This window comes from Bactrocera oleae, chromosome 4 (assembly GCF_042242935.1).
Source record: "Bactrocera oleae isolate idBacOlea1 chromosome 4, idBacOlea1, whole genome shotgun sequence".
Taxonomy (NCBI): Eukaryota; Metazoa; Arthropoda; class Insecta; order Diptera; family Tephritidae; genus Bactrocera; species Bactrocera oleae.
In genome coordinates, this window is record NC_091538.1 from 15,592,296 (window position 1) to 15,608,652 (window position 16,357).

Sequence of the window (16,357 nt, forward strand, 5' to 3'; positions counted from 1 at the left end):
GTGTCTTACTGCATTATGTGTTCAACCTAAGCTTCTCAGCATAATTAGATGAGATCAACTGAGAGAGAGATCTCTTTCAAAGTTAAATTCTTATGTGGAAAACTTGTTTATCTGTTAAGATATAGTCACGAAATTTGGTATAGATTATTCGTTAGAGAAAGATATAATTTTCGAACCTATTGTTCAGATCGGACGTCTATAGCATATAAGTGCCATACAAACCGTACGATCGAAATCAGGTTCTTGTATGAAAAGCTTTTTTATTTGAAAAGAATTTGGCATAGATTATTGTCCAATACAACGCTATAATCTCCGAACAAATTGTTCAGATCGAACCACTATAGCATATAGCTGCCATACAAACTGACCTATTAAAATGGTATTTGTTTATACCATTTTTTGCTATAAGAAATACACTTGTGAAGGGTATTATAGCTTTGCAGCAGAAGTTCAAATATTTTTAAATTTGTTTCTCTCTCTCTCTTTCTCTTTCACACTCTCTCTCTCTTTCTCCCTCTCTCTCTCTCTCTAATTCTATACCTATCTCCTTCATTCACATGTGCCCTTCCATTTACTGGCATTTCCTGTTTTCAGCGTTAATGGATTAAGCAATTACGGTCTTATGACTTAATCTACACCTGTTTAATTCAAAATTCATTATCTTATAGTTTTATGTATGTTTTTTATTGAATACATATACGCGCACAAATCTTTATTTGCTCTGTATATGCTTGTAAGAGTACGTACATACATTAAATTTTACACTTACAAGTCTACAATAGTTTTACTGCCGATAGCAATCGTTTGTGGTACATACTTCTATTGCAATCTTTATATTTTTTGTTAAGTAAATATTAAATAATTCGTACACACTCAAACTGCAATGCTTCATATAAAATTTTATTTTCATTTCGCATGAAATATGTATTAAAAATATGTGTATGTAAATAAATTTAAAAGCATTTTTATTGCAAATATATTCATGAAATTTCCGTTGCATGTTAAGTAGTTTTCGTCGCAAGCGCTTATTAAATTTAAATTATAATTTATTAATTTTTATGTTTTCATTTATATTTTTACTTAATTTTTGTTAATACTAACGCCATGTGAAAGTACTCGCACGTTTCGGCCACTGCAAACGAACATACACAAAACGTGCGCCGGTACAGTATTCGTCTACTCGTTGTTAATCTAAGTTGGCGCACTCACTGTAACTCCGTTGCTCGCTCGCTGTACTCCTTGCAGTTTTACGCGTACCCGTTGTACTCGTGATCACCTGCCGCCAAGCCGAAACGTACAATATTTATTTCAATACTTTTCAGACTTCAAAAAATAATTAAATTTTCATTAAAAAAAATATTTTACTGAAGCATAACGCTACATTTTAAGGCATAGTTCGTATAGTTAAAGTTTTTGCAACACGATTCGAGCTCGTTTGCAAAATTACTAAATATAGGATTTACGATTTAAGATCAATAGTTACTAAGTTAGAGTTTACAATAGTGGTGGGTATAACCTATAATGCTCTTTCAAGTTATTCTCAAATACTTTTTTTTTTCTTTCTTTAAATTTAAATTTTACCGCATAACAGTTAATTCGAGATCGTAAGGATCTATGCGCTAAATAGTGGTATGTAGTTTACATGTATATTGTCTCCGTTGCCGCGCTTAAAATTCTTCCTGTCTCATATATAAATTCTTCTTTCTAGCGCTCCGCTCTTTCTTACAGCGCTTTGTCTCTTTCTCACATCATTTTGTTTATTTCTCTTATATTTTTGCACTTTTTCTCCCTTGTTTGCTCAAGCTCACTTTCTCTCTCTCTTCTTAAGGTCTCTGCTTTCTTTTGTTCTGCTGTTTGCGCTCTCTTACTCTATCGCACTTTTTTTCTTCATTATATAATCATGCCTTAGAACTTATGCGCGTCCTCATTATTAACCACCTCTGAGGTCTCGCCTAGCACACGCATAGCATTCGAATAATCCGAATCGATTTGTGGTATGATTTGTTTATTATTCGGACGTAGTGTACGTATGAGATCGGTGAGCGAGAGGAACGATTGTCGATCGACATCATTGTTGTTATTCTCATGATGTAATACACCAGCCGCCGGAATATTATGACGTTGATTCTCATTGCTGGCAGCGGCCATCTTTTCAATCTCCTGTGAGATCTGCTTGAGACGCACTTCAACAGTGGGCACGTCAGCGGGCGCGGCGATAGCCGGTACTGGCAAAGTCTTCAATTGATTTTCGCCAACTGTATTCCGCTTGGTGTCCACATCATCGCCGCTATCCTCATGTGTAGCCGAGTTGTTCTCTTCGATGGCGGCGTCATCGTCATCCTCTTCGCCAGCATCCTGTTGTTGTTGTGCATCGTGGTGTACATCTTGTTCAATTTGATGTTCGGCCAATTCTTTGCTGTTGACAATATGCAAATCATTGTTGCCCTCATAGACGGGTAATGTGCGCTTCTTCTCATCCTCAGTCTCTTCATCGTCAGCATCGAAGCTATCATGTTCATGTTCGTGTTCGTGCTCATTGTCATGCTCATCGTTCTTGGCCTCCTCCTCGCCGCTCTCAAGATCGTGATCGAGATTCAAGGAAACGAAAGACAGCTGCGGCTCATCATGCTCGTCATCCTGATGGGAACGCTTCGAGAAAGGTGTGTACGTGGACATGGTGAGCGGTAACGGAGTAGTGGATAGGCTCAGCTTGGTGGGGTCGACAGTGGGGCGTGAAGTGGTAGAGGTGACTGGACGGCTGTTTGTGCGGGGGGAAATGAAAGAGAACGCAATAAAAAATGCAATTAGAAATGAATTTCCAGCAATAAAAACTAGTTTGTAGTGAGGTAATAGCTCTTAAGAGATTTTGTGAAAGGCAGCGTGTGTGCGTACGTATGTGTTCGTCGGCATTTGTCTGCATATATGGCCATTAAAATACCGTATCAGCTTTAATGATGACACCGTAGTATGCATGCATACATACATACAAACACATAGCGATCGCACAAAGCTTTAGAGTTAGAGGTGCAAAAGAGTTGAGTTTTCAAGCCACTACTGAGACATTACATACAAACAACTGTACTTAGAGTTTACTGTTACAAATAGTGATACAAAAGAGGCGTAATGTATGTGTGTATATATGTTTACGAGTATAATCCTTAATGCACGATTTATGGTTATTGTTAGCCAATCAGCAGTGATAATAAACACCAAAACATGGCAAACTCAAAACGTTACTTTTTTGCTTTTGTAATTTTTTTTCAAACATACATTATCTTTAGATCTTTGTCTTTGTGTTTTACAAGCAGCTAAGCCCCAAACCACGAAATTCTTAAAAATATTTGTTATAAACATATACAAAAAAGATTAGCTGAGACAAACGCAATTTTTATGTTAGTAATTGTAAAAATATACGAGTTAATACGTGTATGTATGTACGTCGGCAATTTGAAAAAGCGGCATATATTCAATTTTAGTTAATTATGTGCTGTACTTTTTCTTTTTCTACTGTTGCTGTTATTCTTGTTGTTGCTATTTTGTAGGCTTGTTAGTAGCGAAATGAAACGTTATTTGCACTTGGAAAATGACAAACTAATTGCTTTATAACGTTCGAGTTTTGCTCTGAACTACATGAGAATGTGTAAATGCATACATGGCGCAAACAGTGACTCAAAATATTATGCAGACGAAGTGTTGTGTCGTAACAGTTTAAACATTATTAATATATACTGTATATTTTTTATTTTCTTATTTAAAAATAAGGCTTTTAAATTATATATTTAGAAATTTCAGCTTTTATTTTAAAAATTCATTTTCTTTTGTAATTAAAAAAGAACAAATTTTATACTTGAAATTAGCTTTTTTCAAATTTTAATTTGAAATGTAAAAAATATAATTTTTTATTTGAAATTTCAATTAAGTTTTTGACAAAAAAATTAATATTTGACTTGAAATTAAAATTTTTTTTTTGCAATTTAAACTTTGTATTTCAAATTAATTTAATTTAATTATGTTTAATTTTTTATTTGATATATAAATCGAAATGCATATTTTGTTTTTGGTATTTTTTGGAATTAAAAAAGATATATAAATTTTTACAAATTTTTTATCTAAAGTTTTATAAGTTAATTTTATTTAAATTCTTTTTCAACTATTTTTAATTTTTTATTATTTCTTTTTTAATATTAAACCTTGTTTAATATAATTTTTATCTAAATTTAAAAAAAAGTTATATTAATAAAAAAAAGTTTTCGAATTTAATTTGGTAAGCTAAAATTGTTTTAAAAACATAAAATTACAATTCTATTTAAAGTCTCAGTTTTGGTTATTTGGATATTTATTTTTAGTTTAAAATTTTATTTTATTTTTGAAAAAAAAAAATTTTGAATTAAAATTATTAATTATTATAAAAGAGTGATATTTTGTTATATTAAGACAATTTTAATATAATTAGTTATTTAGTATTTCAATATTAGAGATTAGATAATTTTAACATTCTGCTAAAGTTTTCAAAAAAATTGCAATTATAATTACAAAAAAAAAAAAAAAAGTATTGATTTTAATAAAATTATTATTATTTTTAACATTTCAGTCAACATTTTGAAACAAAAAATATTTTTTGTGGTGAAAGCCGGTAAAAAAGTACAAAAAAAAATTTTTTTTTTAATATTATTTCTATCATATTAAACTATGTAATGCTAAATTTCGGAATAAATTCTGTTAAAACAAAAATAAAACTTTTTTTTTCAATTAATTAATAATGCATTATTAACTTTAACACTTCTGCTAAAACTAAAACAAATTTTTGATAAAAAAACAAAAACAAAATATATATATAAATAATTTCTGACTTAAATACTTTTTTATTTTTTATAAAAAAAAAACTAATTAAATTAGCTTTTTTGGATTAAAATTCTGCACAATTTCCCGAGTCACTGTTTAAGCGTTAACTTAAATATTAGTATTATTTTTAATGTGTTTTAACTCTAAATTTTTTTATGTATTTTTTTATGATTTGGGGTTTAGCTCACCTATATTTGTAAGTATTGTTTTTTGTTTATTGACGCTTCATTGTTGCGCTTGTGTTGGTGAATATATATGTGTATATATTGCTTGGTATATACTCATTTTTACAAAAATTAGCGTATTATATAAAAATAGATTACTTTAATAAACAATTTCACAAATTCACGCAGAATGCTATTTTATCTCGCTTAGCTTTTAAACAGTTGTTGTTTTTGTGCAAGAGATTTGTTGTTGGTTAAATATTATTTGACACAATTTTTTAGCAAGTTTTAGCGGTTCTAAATATAGCTTCCTTTTTTCATTAAATATCTTTGTGATTTCTCTCTCTCTTTCTCGCACATTTAGCTCTTGCTCTCTTTATTTTCAATTACTTTTATATTTCTTTAATTTTTGTTGTTAATTTTAGTGAGTGTTTAAGTTTTCTTTAATTATATTATTGAATTATTCGTTTTTGTTGTTGGTTTATTTGTGAATTCAGTGATTTTAGGTAAGTGTAGTAGTTTGATGTCCTTACCCCTGCGCCGATGACACTGGAATACTGCCGTAATTGTAGTAATAGCATCGGGTCTGTTCGCAAATGAAATCTTTTACAGCCGAACAGTCTTCGGGCATCCATTTCAATGTAGGTTGTTTCAAAATGACGCAACCCTTCTCAGCGCCGCTACTGCTGTAAAGGGTCAAGTAAGAGTTGTACGAAAGTGTAAAGTGAGTAAGTTGATATATAAGGTTTCTTGATTAAAATTGAATTATTTTGGGATTTCATGAAAAGTTTAAGCATTTTTGGAAATTTGGAGAGAATCTCTTATGTTGCTGTATTCGATATTTAAGTCAGTAATCTTGAGGCCCTTCGTTGAACTTAAGCCAAAAACTACTATTAAGCTTACTCTTTTTTAATATCAATGGATGAATAAGAAAAGAGCAGATGAGTAAAAATTGATGACTAAGTATTGAAGGTCTCTCAGCCGATATTGGCCATAAAATTGGTTTCGGATATTTCTTCATAAGGTTAAACTGAGACTTTAGCTGAAAAAATTTCCAAGCTGGAAATGAAACCATAGATCTCGAACTACAGTTCTTTATTATTTTGGGAGCTAATCGTAAAAGAACGCCAGAGTATTTCTAAGCTTTATGAAGAGTATTCAATAGAAAGAATTTGGAAGAAGAATCGCCATTTTTGTGAGGTCACACTGAGCTCCTTCAATATTTTGAAAATATTACGACCTATTCGATAGAGCCCGCGAAAGAAACGCTTACTGTTCTAGATAAACACTGATTCTAACTTCGATTTCCGGCTTCTATAAGCGTTTACCGCAAAACGAACGACGAAGATAAGGAACTTCTGCTATAAACTTAACACAAACATCAACTGTAAACGTTCACTTACCTGTCGCGCGCCGTCCGTTGTGGCGATGTATTGCTATTATGATCAACGGGATCGAGCAGACCAGCCTGGATGGCATCGGCCGAGTTCTCGAAGAAGTCAAAGGTCGCATTGAACGGCAGGCCAGTGCTCATCCATAAGAACATGCCGGTGCCCAAACGATTACCGGAAGTCCAGAAATCATAATTACCATAACCGGCATTCTTTAGATATGTCGTCATAGATTCGGCTTTCTCTTTCGTTTCAAACGACGCCAACTGCAGACCCAACGAACGACAATACTGATAGGCAAGGAAATAATTAAGTTCAGGCGAATAGGGATTCATGCGACTAATGAAGTATTGTACGCCATCCAAGTGAATGGTGGTGATGCGCTGACCTGTGAATATAAAGTGGGTGTTGTTGATTATTATAAACTTTTTTATTTGTTTGTGTGTGAGTGAGTACGTGCGTGTGATAGGAAGAACGTTGCGTTAATGCATAAATTATATGAACAATTATTTTTATATTTTTTAAATTATTTTATTGCATTTGTCTTGCCTTTCTCTTTTCTTGCATGAACGTGCTGTAAAAATGTATATGTATATTTAAGTATATACCATATGTATGTATGCAAGTACATTCAGCTAGAAATACACGAAATTGGAAGGTTGTGATTATGTCCGTTTCTTATCGCGTGCATTTTTCATTCAATTTTATGTGTTCAAGTTTTTAATAATTTTTATTTTTTATTTCGATATTTTATTTTCTTTTTAAATTTATTTTTTAAATTAATTTCCTTTTTAAATATTGCTCTCTAAATTGTATATGTGTATATATCTACATTTATAAAAATTATAATATTTTTAAATTTTTGTAAAAATTATTATTTTTAAAATTTCTTTTTAAACATAAAAATTTAATTACTTTTTTTGCTTTAATTACGCTTATTGAATTATCATTCTTCCTTAAATTTTTTAATTATTTCTTATTTTTTAATTTTAATTTATATATTATAATAATTTTCATATTATAGTATTTGTCATGCGTTGTATATTTTTTAAATTTATTTTTATAATCTTTTTACAATTAATATATTTAATATATTTTTCAAACTTTTGACCAATAAAGAAAACTCAGAAAATTTTTAATACACATTTACAATTTTTTATTATAATTTTGCTTTTTGAATTTATATCTTTAATTTTTTCCAAATAAATTTTCAAATAATTTTTGAAATTTTTTTGACATATTTTATATTTTATAATATTTTTTATACTTCTAAAATTTTTTAAATTTATTTTTTTAATATTTGATATATTTTTAAATTTTTTTTATATATTTTTCAAACTTTTGACCTATAAAAACTCTCACATTTACATTTACTATTTATTATCAATTTTATTTTAAATTTATTTTATTAATATTTATTGTTGTTTTTTAAGATTTCATGTATTATAATGTTTTATTTTATATTCTTTTATAATTTATTGTACTTTTTTAATATTAAATTTCTTATATATTTCTCTTATTAAAACTTTAATTCACATTTCTATTCTATTTTTTTTTTTAAATTTATTTTTTTAATTTTTAAAATTAATTAAGTATAAATAAATTTAGCCTTTTTTTCTATACTACAATATATATTTAAAAAAAAATTGTTTTTTCAAATTTGTTTCTAATTTTCTATTTTCCTTTATATTTTTTCATACTTTTGATCCACATACAATATAAAAAAAAATTCAACATTTTTCAAACGTTTTGTTATCTACTAACATACTCACATATACTTGTACATACACACATCACATACAATCGAAGCAATCGTTTTTATGAATTAATTTAAATTATTCTGGACATGAGCTTCCCACTTCCGATGGCTGTTTTGAGCACCTCGAAGTGTGAGCATAGTTTTAATCAGAGTGCGTACAAAGCGAAGGCAAACAAAGGCACACACACAAACACGTAAGCGGCGTGTATCTACAAGTGCAGCGTGTTGCGTGCCAGCCTGCAGCTGGGTGGCATGTACAACAAATATGCCTGCATTAATGTGACAAGCGCGCTTTCATACAAACAAACACACTTAAAAATAATTTTGTAAATATAAATATATATGTCCTGCCATACCTAGGCGTCTTTGCAGGGCTTCATTGATATTTTTCACCTTATTCACTGCTTTATGTGCGTGTGTTTGTATACAATACATATTTTGTTTGATTTCTTTTCATTCTGTATTTATTTTTGACGTATGTCTCAGCTGTAGAAACGTGACAGTCAATGTCGGTCTTCAAAAATTCACAAATGTTTGCGTAAATGTGTGGTATGACTGACTGATTGGCTGCAATGTAAGCGTTGCACTTAAATTTATTTATTTACATATGCAAACATACAAACATATTTGCATACATTAATACTTATATGCATGTGTATGCATGTGTGTGTATTTGTAATTTTGTTTCTTTGTATGCCGTTGTGCGCCGAAGAATGTCTTCCTTCTTATGTCTTCTGCACATAGGTATGTATGTATGTTGGTATGTCTGTATGGAAGTGACAACGGTATGTGCGCACTCCTTTTGGTGCGCATAGCGTTGAAAAAGTTTAAAAGCAACCAGCAAACAAACCAAAAATGAAAATGAAAGAGCTATTGTTTTTGTTGTAGACTTGACTAAACATGACTCATTCAATATTAGCCGCGCTTATTAGGTTTCAAGTGTCAAAGCAAATATAAAAAGGAATAATGTTAACCCGTTGGGTGTTCTAGGAGTGCTTGAGAATGTGTTTTTTCATTAAAATTAAATTTAAAAATTATGAGAAAATATATTTATGTACAATATACAAATATAGTTTTTACGGAATTATTAAAAATTATAATAATGTATATAATTTACACATATGGCTAAAATAATAAGCACTGCAAATTGTTTTTACTCCTTATACTTTATATATGGTACTTTGACATACGTAGCTAAGAAAATTAATAAGTACACTTTTTGAGATATCAATCTGAAATTTTGCACACACCTTTTTTCTCCAAGAAGCTGCTCATTTTTCGGAATGCTGCCATACAAACTGACCGATTTAAATTATGTCTTTGTATGGAAAACAATTTATTTGTCAAAATATCTTCATAAAATTTTATATGGATTATTTTTCAAAGCAGCGCTACAATCTCCATTCAGATCGAGCCACTATAGTATTACCTTGCTATAGTAAAGATTTTCATACCCTTTTATGCTATAAAAAATGCACGTGTGAAGGGTATTAACAGCTGTAGTTAACGTTTTTTCTTGTTTTTATGTACTTTTCTGGGTAAAATATTGTCAAAAATACGTTTCTCCTCAGCCATGTGTTCTTTTAGAATGCATAATCCTTAACGTTTAAACCTTCCATTGCTATTTCCATTTAATTTTCTTAGTTTTTTTCTGCTTTTGATTGCCTAGTTTTCCCCTAAACCTGCCTTAAATGCCTAATTTAATCCTTTATATATCGAAGAATAAAGTCAGGCTCTTTTAAGGCCTTTACGAAAGTCAAAGTAGAAGTGCTGCCAATCGTAAGCTCAAATTTAATGTTTAAAAATGTGCATAATTCAGGAAAATCTCCCCTTATACTGCCAGTTTATAGTTAGTTTGATCGAATATGTTCCCATATTACTTAGAAATAATGCTGTATGCCTACCGTCTGTATAAACAAACGAAACCAGGTTCGTTGCTTAAGTCTTTTGTTTAGAAATCAGTATTTGTATATAGCTTAGGTTGGCTTTTGAATGTCAATTATTTATTTCTTAAATAAGATAAAATAATAAAAAATATTATTTATGACACAGGTTTGTTCATTACTTTTGTGAGTCACTGTGACAAAATATGTACGTGCTCGTAAGTATCTGTGCAAATATAAGCTATGACGTGATGCGCAATTAAAATATTTAAAAAAAATTAATATTAGATAAAAAAGGTTATCGCACCGTCAACTCATAATTCATAACACGATTACTATTTAACGGTTAATAATTTAATATATTTTTATTGCAAACTTATTAGAACTTTTTAAGACCACACGCTTATTTCACAAAGTTCCATATAAAGCACACACAACCGATATAGTCAACGACGCTATTTGTCTATGCAAATTGTTAACGGTTTCAGCAATTGTTTGAAAAAGCGAACTGAAATATGTGGAGTGCAATAGCAACTATTTGAAAAAATTTTGGTAGCATTTGACATTAATATATGACAAAGAGATTTCTGCAAGTAGCTAGCGAAATCCAATTCAAAAGTGAGCTCTATTATTTTGATGAACATTTTTAAAAAAATAATTGTTATTAATATCATTTATGTTTATATAATAGTTATTACTTTTTAAACTCAATTTTAAATTTCTTTATATAGTTTGTTTTTATAATTTTGAAAGGAAATTTGACGAAAATATTTTGAAATTTTTTAGTAACATTTTTTCTTCGCTTATGTTATAGTTAATTATTTGTTTTTAAATTGTAATTTTTTGTTGTTATTTTTATTCCCTTGATATTTGAGTAATTTATATTATATTTTTATATACTATTTACTAAAATATTTCGAAAACTGTTTGTATAATTTTTTTTTCGTCATTTTTACCTTTATCTACCAATATCTCTATTTAGATTGTAATTTTTTATTATATTTTCAATATTTTGATTAAAAATTTATCTTTTTAAGTTTTTTATATTTGTATATACGCATACATACATATGCCATTATGTACAATAAAAATTTGTTACAATACTGTTGAAGTGGTTTCGGCGATAAATTGAGAAGCGAAATAAATGCGACGTCATTAATTTGGAATTCGTGTTCTTCCGTTTATCAAATGCAATAAATCAAGAATTTTATACATATACTTATAAACCATACATTTACTTATATATACATCCCAAAAGGAAAAGCTAAGTATTATTAAATTAAAATATTATTTATAGTTATAATTGTATATTAATTTGTTTAAGTAACTTAAAAATTATTAACGCTTATTTTTTTCTTTTTCAGCTCACTCTGTATTAATAAAGTTTTGCCAGTAAAATTTTGGCTTAGTGCTTTAGATTTATATAAGTAGTTAAGGAGAAAAAATCAAGTAAAATATTTTATATATATAAATATAAGTATAAAAATAAATATTATTTAAAATAAAAAAAAATATTTTATTGTTTATTTACATATATTTTTTAAGTATACATATTATTTTTTGTATTAATATTTATATTATTGTTTTATTTGTTTTTTGATGATTCAATCTAATTGCTTAAATTTTTAAAAATGAATTTAGTGTTTTTTTTAACGGATTTCGCAAATTTGTATTATTTTTTTATTTTTTCCAGGCTAAGCACTATGAGAGTATATATATAAATCCTTTCAAACTATTTCCTTGTAACTCTTTGGTAAATATATTTTCCATAGAAATTTAAAATTATTTTAATTTTTTTTTTAAATAAATAATTTTGTGTTATTTTCACAAATGTTTTGACACTACATTTTTTTACTATGCTAATTATATATTTTCTCTATACCATTTCCTTAATATATTGGTAATGTATTGTAATTTAATTTTTTATATAGTTTATTTATTTTTATACTATTTAGCGGAAATTGCATCCTTAGTCACTATACTAACATATTTTTATTTCCATCTTGGTTTCCCTTCTCCATTTATCATCATTTTTTATTAATATTTTTTCATTATAATTTTTTTATGAATTTATTTTTTTTTTTAATAATTTTATTTTTTTATAATTGTATTTTTTTATATAGTATTTCGGTAATTATGCTTTTAAAATTTGAGAAAAATGAGGCTACAATTTAGAACTAAAAGAAGTATAAAATACATTTGAAAAATCTTTCTTTTTAAGCTCATAGAAAAAATTTGTCACAAACTTTAGTTTTCTTTTTATATAAAAAATTTTGAAATACTATCAACAAACATGTTTTTGTTGTAAATTTTCGTAGCAGTTCTGTATAGTTTTGTTTCAAAAATAATAAAAAAATTAACACAATGATTTTATGTAATTTCTTTATCTAAAAATATTTCAAAATTAAAAAAAATTTATATTCACAAAATTTGTATATTTTTTGAAACAAAAAAATTAAAAAAACTGCCATGGAATTATTATTTTTTCACTCCTTATTAAAATTTGCGGTTTTTGTAGAAAAAATATTAAAAAAATTTAGAAAAAAGTTTAGTAAATTTTTACTGAATTTCAGTACAAAACATCCAACAATTATTATTTTTGCATTCTTATGATTTAGAGTCTTAGACAAGTTATCAAACAAAAAAACGTTAAATATTGTTATTTAGTTATTTTCAAATTTCATTTAAAAATATCGGTAAAATAATATTTTTTAATTTTTATATTTCACTAAAATATTCAAAAATCTTAATAAACTCTTTTTTCTTCTATTTCCTTTGATACCATAAAATCGCATTAAAATTCTTTGAACGAAATGTTAAGCAACATTCTTTCAACTTTACAACTCCTGCTAGATACATACAGGATTGCACAGAAATTCAAAAATATTCCAAGCTTCGGTCTTAGCCGTTGTATGCAGCTTATGCTGCATTCAGCTGACCTACGCAGAACGGATGCTGTGCAGTTAACATTTTCCAACAAAAAGTTCTTTAACAAAATTTAAACAGAAATTTAGAAACAAAAATGTAAAATAAAAATAAAAAATCTAACAAAAATTTTCGAATTTATTTTTCAAAACGTTTAGTATTTTTGTTGCTTCAAAAACGATTTTCTGCCATTAAAAACTCTTATTCACTAAAATATTTTGTAGGTTGTGTATGTATGGAGTTTTGTACAAACCTGAGACGCAGGCTAATACGCTCAGTAAACAGATTAAAATAATTTTCGCCATTTCTGCTACGTGAAGACACAAAACAAGAGACTCTTTCCGCCAATTAATCGAACACTAATAACCAATTTTTCAACTTGTTGCACTATTATATATAGAACTACACCACAATATTACTATATGTATAAATATATATATGTTGTTGAGTCTGTGAGTATTTGTGAAATTTTATTGCTCCGTGTACGAGAGAAAGACACGTTCGTTCTTGATCGCTGCAAAAGACCAACTGACACAAACACCTCACAACCAAGAACTCTAAAGTTGTTGGCTGGAAGACCCGCGGAAGAATTCTTAAGCCGTGGCGGTTTCGTCTTTAACTGCTGCTTTGTGACTTCAATTACACACACATATCCACATACACACACGTACATTTGACTGCTTTGACTTTCGTGTGCGTGTATGTGCATTGTCGCTTTGTCGCTTGGCTACGTTTTTGACTCGGCTATTATTTACGTCCGCATGTGTGTGTCTGTATACAAATATATGCGTGCAAGTATGTGTGGTTAATCCTTTGAGCCAGTCAATTCATACAAACAAACACATGAGATGGCACATATATACATATACACCAACACCCGCAAACACGCTCACGTCACTAAGTTGTTTTTGCTGTTGTTGTTGCTGCTGCTCTTTGCGGACAGGTAACGTTTGGGCTGGCGACTGCTAATGTGATGCGATCGCGGCAGCGCTGCTCAATGCCCTACGGCTTCACACAGCATGCCCAAACAAGCAAACATACAAACAAACACACATACACATAAAGGCACACGCATACTCTCACAACACAGAACTGCATACAGTTACATACCTGCATATAAATCTTGTCGCTGTTTTGTTTCGATTTTGGTTTTTACTTTTGTACCTTTGGCGTAGCGCGTTGTTGCTGCTATTACTGTTTGTTGTTGCTGTTGCCGCTTGCGCGCTCGTTTGGTAAACTGAGTGATGTGCGAAATGCTTTTTAATCAAGTTCACGGTTACTAAGGTTAAGAATGAAGTTCGTTGCTGGTGACTTCGAGCCGTTGCCCTCCTCCCCTCTCTCCGGCACAGACAATTGGACAATCGGGCCAGCGGACAGACAGACGGTTCATTCGTTCGTTTGTTTGTTGGTTGGTTGGTCTCATTGTTGTTGCATAGGCGGATATGCGGATAAATGGGATATGTGAACTGTGAAAATCACACACAAACACATACACACATACGTGCAGACACACATACACCAGCATAGACATTATCACATAGCCGTGAAGAATACCAGCGAGATCAATGCGCGTCCGCGTCGTTGGCGAAGGTGGCCACAATGGTCACTGTGCTGGCAATGGCGGTGGCAGTGGTGATGGCAGTGGCGATGGCGGTGGCGTCTTAACGTAGCACATAAATAAATATTGGTAAAAAAGGAAGCGTTGAGAGGCACGCAAGATTCCGGGTGTACCAAATGTACAGTGGCGTAAAAAAACATTAATATACTGCTTTGTGCACTTGTGGTACTCCACAAAACTCTCTTTAGATTTGAGTTGATTAAATGGCTTCATTACTAAGTCTAACAATCTGACCTACCTTTGCCGCTTTCAGAAGAAAACGGCAGAGACCCCATAAAGTGTATATACATACATATACGCATCCCGTAGCCATGTTCATACCTCTATCCTATCCTACCAGCGTGACGAACTGAATCGATTTTTTATCAAACTAAAATTTGGCTTTCTCCTTAAGAAGCTGGTCATTTGTCGGATTCGCCGATATCGGACCACTGTAGGACACATATATGATCGGTCATTATATAGTTCTTCTATGAAAAACTTTTTTATTTGACGTGTTATCTTCAAGAAATTTTGGCATGGTTTATGGTCCAAAACAGCGCTATAATCTCCAAAAAAAACTGTTTAAGTCGGACCACTATAACATATAGCTATCATACAACCTGAAAAATCAAAACCGTTTTATACCATTTTATGCTTTAAAAAATTCGAGTTTGTGTTTTTTTTTTATCGTCTTGGAACCTATTGTATTTTACCCGAATTTTATTGCTTTGGTATTTCTTTTAATCACTTTCAACTCCCAGCCATGCCACTCAACAGATCATAGTCTCCGGACCTGTTCTTACAAATTATGTTGACTATCGATGATAATTTCATCAAAACCGAATCGATCCCCATTTATACTAACTTATCAGATCAGCATCTACAAGTCTATTATATGTAGTATATAATTCGGCCTCTTTACATTCGGTGCTATTTCGATCCCGATAAAAGCCTTGAAGTCTATGTTAGCGGAACATGTAAAATCTCATCATATCCGATTCTGATTCAATATTCGATTTCATTTCTTATCTTTCGGTCGCGCTCCGCATAATATCTAATTATATTTATACACCTTTTCTAATATCTGATTAGATTAGTTTGTATATTAATTATTTTCGACCTTATCTAATTGGACAGGAAATTAGATAAGTGATTTCAACACATACTACCGATTCCACTTGTAGGGAATTGCATTTTCACCTTCAATTTCATTTCTTTATAAATGTTTTTGAACTACTTCTCCATCTAATACCACCTGATCTTATCCGACTGTTTATATATTGCGTTTTATTCTGTTTCATTTGAACTAACCTCATGACTTATTTTGGCACTATCCGATCCAATTCCATCTTAATTATTTTTCCCATCCTTATCCTTATCAGTGGTTATAGTGTCCTTACCTATATATTGAACACTTATATTATTTGATCTTTCTCTCTCATAAAGATATTCTATATATGGAACTAAAATGTGGGTCTACGGTGGTGTATACCGGTTTAAGCGGGCGAATTATGTCGAAATTTTCGATCACAGATTCTCAGGCAGAAATTCCAAGCAAAAATTCTTTTTCATTTTAAAACCTTCTGCTTTTATCAACTAGAATAACTATTTAAAAAACAGTTTTGATCATATAATCATACCCATAAAATAGAAAGGATTAAGACTAACTTTCAGATTCCGCCTGGACCAAAGTCTTCATAGTCTGGATGCTCTCTGAGTTCGCTATAACCTCAAATTTTCATTTGTTTTCGCAAGATTATATTATGCTTATATTGAATAAAACTTATGAATGA

At 30.0% G+C, this 16,357-nt stretch overlaps 1 protein-coding gene across 5 annotated transcripts; it reads right to left on the bottom strand.

Moving 5' to 3' along the window:
- Positions 1-657: 657 nt before the first annotated feature.
- On the bottom strand, positions 658-13,536 carry nw (narrow). 5 transcript variants are annotated; one of them, XM_036375557.2, is made up of 4 exons: positions 13,218-13,527; positions 6,410-6,785; positions 5,540-5,689; positions 658-2,758 (listed from the first exon to the last, which is right to left on the bottom strand). In XM_036375557.2, the coding sequence occupies exons 1-4, from the start codon at positions 13,267-13,269 to the stop codon at positions 1,906-1,908; spliced, it is 1,431 nt and encodes a 476-aa protein (XP_036231450.2). In that variant the 5' UTR covers positions 13,270-13,527; the 3' UTR covers positions 658-1,905. The 5 variants fall into 5 exon arrangements, with proteins under 5 accessions (XP_036231450.2, XP_036231449.2, XP_069964220.1 ...); XM_036375556.2 differs by having other exon boundaries at positions 5,540-5,692; positions 13,218-13,526; XM_070108121.1 differs by lacking the exon at positions 658-2,758 and having other exon boundaries at positions 5,033-5,689; positions 13,218-13,536.
- Positions 13,537-16,357: the final 2,821 nt, after the last annotated feature.

Bases quoted from the DNA above. Each gene is read 5' to 3' on its own strand.
- nw (XM_036375556.2), bottom strand. From the start codon at position 13,269: ATGGCGAAAATTATTTTAATCTGTTTACTGAGCGTATTAGCCTGCGTC. The intron at 6,786-13,217 runs GTTTGTACAAAA...TTATATTCACAG, and splicing joins CGTATTAGCCTGCGTCTCAG to GTCAGCGCATCACCACCATT. The intron at 2,759-5,539 runs GTAAGGACATCA...CCGCACAAACAG, and splicing joins CCAGTGTCATCGGCGCAGGG to CCGTCCAGTCACCTCTACCA.